Below are 7,798 nucleotides of genomic sequence, written 5' to 3'. Positions count from 1 at the left end.
AAGAGATTTAGCCCGAAGGAGGTTTTTATCCTGACAGTCGGATCCAATAAAGGACATGACTGGTTACTTATTTTTGAAATAAAAGAAACATGCAGAACTGACAGACAAATGAGTAGCACCAGTAAATGGAATGAGAGTGAAGACTTAGTTAGATTGTGATAAATTTTACCCAAAATATACGTTTAAATCCCAAAAATTGTTTAATAAAAAATTAATTACATTATCTTTATATTAACAGAGTTAACAGCGTACACCACTGTTTTTAAAATTCTGATTAAAATTTACGTTGCACGTTTTTATTAATCGATTCATTCAGTTTAACAAAGGCCTCAAGATGAGTCATTTAATCATAAGGTGCATTTTAGCACTTTTCTTATTTCAAGCCATTTCGGCGTATAGAAAAATATCAGATGTTATTAATGAGAAACGAAGCATAGGATATAAAGAAGGCACACTAGAAAAGAGAAGCGATGATGACTTTAACCTTTGGCTATCGAGGGCAAATGAAGAAGAAAGAGAAAGAGGTGGTAACCATGATGATGTAAGAAAAAGAAGCGATGACGACTTCAACCTGTGGTTATCGAGAGCAAACGAGGAAGAAAGAGAAAGAGGAGGTAACCATGATGATGTCAGAAAAAGAAGCGATGATGATTTCAATCTTTGGCTATCGAGGGCCAACGAGGAAGAAAGAGAGAGGGGTGGTAACCATGATGATGTAAGAAAAAGAAGCGACGACGACTTCAACCTGTGGCTATCGAGAGCCAACGAGGAAGAAAGAGAGAGGGGTGGTAACCATGATGATGTAAGAAAAAGAAGTGACGATGATTTCAACCTTTGGTTATCCAGAGCCAACGAGGAAGAAAGAGAAAGAGGTGGTAACCATGATGATGTAAGAAAAAGAAGCGATGATGACTTCAATCTTTGGCTATCGAGGGCCAACGAGGAAGAACGAGAAAGAGGTGGTAACCATGATGACGTAAGAAAAAGAAGTGATGATGATTTTAACCTGTGGCTATCCAGGGCCAACGAAGAAGAAAGAGAGAGAGGTGGTAACCATGATGATGTAAGAAAAAGAAGTGACGATGACTTCAACCTATGGTTATCGAGAGCAAAGGAGGAAGAAAGAGAAAGAGATGGTAACCATGATGAGGTAAGAAAAAGAAGCGATGATGATTTCAACCTTTGGCTATCAAGAGCGAAAGAGGAAGAACGAGAGAGAGGTGGAAACCATGATGAAGTGCGAAAACGGGGAGTAAAGTCAGACTATATTGCTGATATGTATTCTTCCTGAGCTAGGTAGGCATTCAATATTACTTATATTAATAATATTAAATATAATGTAATGAATAGCTAGCACACTTCTTCTCTTTTTTCCTTATTCCTTAAAGGGGATATATATTTCGTAATCTCATCTTTTGAAATAAATGTTGATGTCTAACTTTCATGGTATCTCGTGATATAATATGTATATCTCGTCTTACCAATCTCTTATATAAATTAGTTAAATTTGTTGTTATATGCTTTGTTTTCTTATTCATTATCAACTTATAATATTGTCTGTGGGCAAATATTCACTATATTTTAATTCATATAATTTTTGGTATTAGGCCTGGATCCCGCGTACCAAAACAAATTATTAATAGCAAGCTGAAAATGTGTTAACAGTTTAACGGTATCTAGTCGGACAAACTGGAACAGAGGAAGTTTTTGTTGTGGATCAGGTTACACGTTTCGAACGTCAGTCTACGAAAACGTCCCATGTATTTTGTCGGACAGAACTTCTAATCGATTTGTTACCCTTTCGTTAAACTCTCATACAAAAATCAGACTGCTATTTACCACCAATATAATTCCTGTTATTCTGTTATTTGACATGTTCTACGTGTCGGACTTATTAAAATGTCCAACATAATTGTCGGACAAACATTTTCTCATATATATATTATAGAAAGTTTGCTATTGGATGAACTTCTAAACAACCTGTTAGTTTTTACAATAATAAATTTGTCAGGATGACACGTTCCACAATTAAAACTTTCCCTGTTCCAGTGTTCCCATGCATCAAACTTTGTCTGACTAGACACCTTCAAATTATTCACAAATTTTCATCTTGCTATTAATAAACTTTTTTGGTACGCGGGATCCAGGCCTAAATAGTAGTTATCAAAAAAATACAATTGATTAACCAAAATTTTTAATTGAAAATATATTTCTACTTCAAAAGTCGTTCTCAAAAAATAAATTATTTTGTTGTATGATATATATCACAATAAAAAAATCTTGTAATTATCCAGCATAATTATCCAGGATAATTATGCTGGATATAGAAGATCCATTCTTCTAATCTATTATACAACTTAATGAGTACTAAATACGTTCTTCTCATAAAGTACCAGACTTAAAATGATTTACTAATTTTACCGCGAACAAGCTAATATTACTTTAAAATAAGTTTATTTTGACGTTTCGATTTCCACTTTGGAAACTCTTCTCAAAATATATCATCAATATATCTCAGGTGCATTCTTCAAATAACTTTATTGGATGATAGTTTATTTGCTTATACGAAATGAACTTTAACTTGAGAAGCCTGTCAGAAAAGAATCTTGTAATCTTAATGTGTCTTAGTGTAAATCATATAGTTCAGATAAATAAGGAAAAAAATAGCCTGTTGGTGACACAACCTCCTCCAGGCCGAAACCCAATTTTTTGAGTAATATGGACATCTATAATAATAACCTATATATTTCCTGCAGCCGATTTTGATGATATACATAGTTATAAACAAATGAAGATCAAAAAACGGTAAATTTTCGCTTTTTTCGTCTATTACTAAGAAAATAGTCATTTTAAACAAATTTGAGAGTAAGAAACTCATAAACGGTATAAAAAACTTCAATATGGCATTTGCTTAATATGTCTATCCTTATTGGTTGCTTAGAAAATTGCAAAATAAATAATAAATTTTGAGTTTTTATAAATATTTATAACTTATGTAAAAATTAACTTAGAACCTTCTTATTACACGGAATGCTGAGACTTGTGGTGCTTAATTCATACGCTAAATTTCGAAGAAATTGGTCAAATAGTTTAAAAGTTATTTAATTTGTTTATCCCAAATTTATTTTTTTTGCAACACTGTAAGTCAGAAAATGATGAAGCTCTAGTAATACTTTGGATAGTTTATGGAAGAAGGAAATTTACAGTATTAATTTAATTAAAAAAAAATTTCAAAAAATAATTATAAATGTTGCAAAATTATTTTGCAAAAACATGTGAATTAAATAAATGGGGGGCTAACTTTGTCCCTAATTGTCCTAGGACAGTTGTTTTTCTTTCTAAATGTGTATAAAAATTCAGTCTTTCTAAATATGAAAAAATAATTTTTCTACAGGTAACGGTTAAAAAGGTATTCTAATTGTTTATAAGTAAGCAAAAAATCGACATGTTTTTTAAAATGATTTTACACTGTTTAAAATTATTTTTTGTCATTTATTTTTAATAATGGTAATAGTATAAATGTTTTTCTTTCATAAACTGTCCGAAGTATGATTGTAGCCTCATAATTTTCTGACTTGTAGTGTTGCAAAAAAAATGAATTTGGGAAAAACAAATTAAATAACTTTTAAACTATTTGACCAATTCCTTTGAAATTTAAAATATAATTTAAGTACAAGAAGTATCAGCATTCCATGTAATAAGAAGGTTCTAAGTTAATTTTTACATAAGTTATGAATATTTTTAAAAACTCAAAATTTATTATTTATTTTGCAATTTTCTAAGCAACCAATAAGGATGGACATATTCAGCGCGCCACATTGAAGTTTTTTATACGATTTATGAGTTTCTTAAACTCAAATTTGTTTAAAGTGCTTAACTTTTTGGTAATAGACGAAAAAAGCGAAAATTTAGCGTTTTTTGATCTTCATTTGTTTATAACTATGTATATCATCAAAATCCATACTACTCAAAAAATTTGGTTTCGGCCTGGAGGGGGATGTGTCACGAGAAGAATCTTATTTCTCTGGACTTATAGGAGAAACCCACGAAAAGTGTCTTGATACTACGTCAACAGTGTAAATATTTTGTTTTGCATTTTTATAAAGTTGGCAATGTTGGTATTTGCGTTTTGTGACTTCTTCTTTTATTATTGGTAATCAAATCTTACTATGTTCTACGGAGAAAATTCATCAACACCAGTGCGCATCCAAATCTCAAATACAAAGTGAATTTGGTCAGACTGTATTATCTAATAATCTTGAAGTTCCCGATATCATTAGGTGATGGTGATTTAGCGTCTTTAATTCGCGTAATGGCGATAGTCACTTCTAATTTAACTTGTTTTGCGTTGTTTTATGGTGTTCTGTACCTCTTTAATCTTTTTGTGCACATAGAAATCGTCATGTTTGCATTGCAGTGTTTCGATTTCCGAATATTTCTCCAGCAGCCATGTGTCTTTTGCTCTTTTTAGTTTCGTTTGTATATTTTCATGCGAATATAAGTCAGAGATGTCTCCATTTCGTTCCATGGTTCTACTATGCTGTTAGTAGCGTTTTCAGCTATATTCGCAAAATTATTATTAAGTAGTTTTACGTTTATTTTGGGCCTTATTTTCTAATGAATTATTTTGATGTTAATATTTTCAACTACTAGATTATGATTGGAGAAGATATCTTGGCCTGGATATATTTTTGCTGTGCTGAGCTGAATTTCAAAAAACCTTTGTGTATTTTCATGTATAAAGCCTTATTGGATGTAATTTAAAAAATGTATTTGTTACTACTGAATAATGAACTTTAATTTACTTTTATGACTTTCCTTTTGCATAATGACGGATTTGTTTGAGCATGTAGGTGAGACCAAGTAAACCACAGCTGAAATATTTTTGTCATGAATATAGGATCAGATAATTCAGCGGGGATATCTGTTTGGACCTTTTCATAAATTTTATTAAAAAAACACCAAAAATAATAAATTGTATAGCAAAAATAATATTTTGAATCCTATTTTGTCTCAGTATGTAAGCGCCTAAGGTGTTTTACCAATTTTTTTTTGTATATGATGCAACATATTTTTTATTTTTTATGTGTTATATTTTTAATCCAGAATTTATATTTTTTAGATTCCAATTTTTATAAATGGGAGTAACAAAATATCTACAAATACCTTTCAAATATATTAGTTTTATATTAGTGTTTTTTATTAAAGTAACGTAATATATTTGATTTATTGATACAAGTGCATTTTATTAAATTTTTTAAACAAAACCAATATTAAACCGATATAAAAGTACCTAGTTCAAAAACTAATTAACACAAATCCAATTCATATCACTAGAAGCAGTGATCAATCAAATCAAATCAAATCAAATTTATTTAGTCCTTTTACGCTGTAAACATACAAATTGAACGTGTCAAAATATATAATACGTATATAATAATAAGTAATGAGTTAAGTTAATTACATGTAGATATAAAATATAGTGTGTTAACATACACAACCTACACATAGTCAAAACACAGATAACAATACAAAAATACACATAACACAAAAAACAGTGATTATAAATAAATTACACTAGGCGTAGTTCATACGGCTGTCTTTAAATTCCTGAATGGAATAAAAACATCCATTTACCAGTAATGTTTTAAGTTTTTTCTGAAACAGAGTTGTTGAGTTTGAGCTCTTTAATTGTTCTGGTAGCATATTATATAACGAGATACCTGAGTATAAAGGTGATTCTTTTGAAAAATTGTGGTATATTTTATTCAAAATAAAATTGTCCTTATGCCTGGTATTGTATGAATGTAGGTACGAAAATTTCAACAAATTATATCTCTTCTTAAACACATATGAAACTAATTTATAGATGTAAATAGATGGTACTGTTAAGATTTTAAAATGTCTAAAAGTATCTCGACATGAAGTTCGGAATGGTAAGTCGAATATTAGTCGAATCAGCCGTTTTTGAAGAACGAAAACTCGCTGAACATCGATCGATTGGCCCCATACTATTACATTATATGAAATACCGGAATATGCATTAGAGTAATAAATGGATAATAATGTATTCCTATCCAACATTTGTTTTAGTGTCAACAGAAGATAAAAGCAATTGTTTAATTTTTTACAAGTAATATTTATTTGTGGTACCCAAGACAAACTGCTATCTAAGGTTGTTCCTAGAAACTTTGCTGACTTGGTTGGTGTTACTAAAACATTATTAAACAAAAAAGTACAGTCCGGTAGAAATCTTTGAATAGTGTGGAAGTTGACGGAGATTGTTTTATCATAGTTTATCATGAGTTTGTTACTATGACACCATTTTGAAAATTCGTTAAGAACAATGTTTATTTTCTCATTTAAACCTTTTTCTGTAAAATCAGAAAAAATTATACACGTATCATCCGCATACATAAGGACCTTGCCTTCAGATATATAAGAAAGAAGATCGTTAATAAAAATTAAGAAAATTAGTGGACCTAAGACACTTCCTTGTGGGGTGCCCATATCTATGTCGTACGGACTGGATAGTATATCATCAATTTTCACTATCATTTTCCTGTTTTTAAGAAAAGACATAAACCAATCATTGAGGGGAGCTCTAATACCTAAAGAACCTAGTTTTTTGCTAACGAATACGTGATCAACAGTATCGAACGCCTTACTTAAGTCAAACATCAAGGATACAACAAAATGACCCTCATCCATCCTATCACTAATAAATTGAGTACACTCAACCAAGCTAGTCTCAGTAGATGATCCTTGACGAAAACCATGTTGATTATTACAGATCAGTTTGAAACTCGATAAGAATTTTTCAACTCTACTACTCACAGCCTTTTCGATTATTTTAGAAAACAAGCTTAATAAATGTATAGGACGATAATGATCCATATTCAGACGGTCACCTTTTTTGAAAAGCATAATTACTGACCCAAGTTTCAGACTAGAAGAAAACTTACCTTGAGTAACTGATATGTTTACAATATTAGCTAACGTGGGTGCTATAATTGATTTACAACCTTTAATCACTGAAGCCGGAACACCGTCGGGTCCAGAACATTTTTTATTTGGCAAATTATTAATAATTTCAATAATATCATCTTCTACAACTGGATTAAAAAACATACTATTGTTCAGTTGTGGACCGGTGGTACAACTGCGTGAGAAATTAGAGCCAAAGTGGGCCGTAAGCTTATTAACAACGGCAACTGAGAGATGATCACCAAAAGCCATTGCTTTATCAAAAGAATTAGTGATTATTTGATTTTTGTATTCTACTTTTGGTATAGAATTATCGGCCTTTTTGCCCTTAATACAATTGACCATATTCCATACTGTTTTATTTTTATTACTGGAGTGATCGATTTTATTTCTAAAATATTCTTTTTTTTTTTTCTCTTACAATCATTGAACTAACTTCCTTTTTTAATGATTTATACTCGTTATTGACATTCATGTCAAATGTTCTATTCCTAGCCAGTTAAGATGTCTAAGTCTCTGTCTTTTGATATTAAGTTGGTCAGAGAATTTAATTTTATAACGTCCATCCAATTTATTTACATTAATTTTTTTCTCCCTCCTTTCGAAGGTTATATTAAAATGCCATAAAAATCATTTAAAACATTATCGAATATTTCATCTACGTCCTCCTCGGAATTGATAACATAATTAGATCGCGCAATGGACTGGCAAAATTCTGCTATTGAGTGTTCACTAATGTTTCGATCAGCAATAGTTTTATAAATTTCCTCAGGAACGCAGTTCTTAAAGTCAAATTTAAGTAGATCACTGG

At 30.7% G+C, this 7,798-nt stretch overlaps 1 protein-coding gene across 1 annotated transcript; it reads left to right on the top strand.

The window, feature by feature from the left end:
• Positions 1-308: 308 nt before the first annotated feature.
• Positions 309-5,238, top strand: LOC114331683 (uncharacterized protein PF3D7_1120000-like). The gene is made up of 2 exons (XM_028281301.2): positions 309-1,296; positions 5,123-5,238. Exon 1 carries the CDS (start codon positions 335-337, stop codon positions 1,289-1,291), a length of 957 nt encoding a protein of 318 aa, XP_028137102.1. The 5' UTR covers positions 309-334; the 3' UTR covers positions 1,292-1,296; positions 5,123-5,238.
• Positions 5,239-7,798: the final 2,560 nt, after the last annotated feature.

The sequence above is a fragment of the Diabrotica virgifera genome, chromosome 4 (genome assembly GCF_917563875.1).
Source record: "Diabrotica virgifera virgifera chromosome 4, PGI_DIABVI_V3a".
NCBI lineage: Eukaryota > Metazoa > Arthropoda > Insecta > Coleoptera > Chrysomelidae > Diabrotica > Diabrotica virgifera.
Note: the sequence above shows the minus strand (reverse complement) of the source record. Positions and strands in the feature narration are given on the sequence as shown.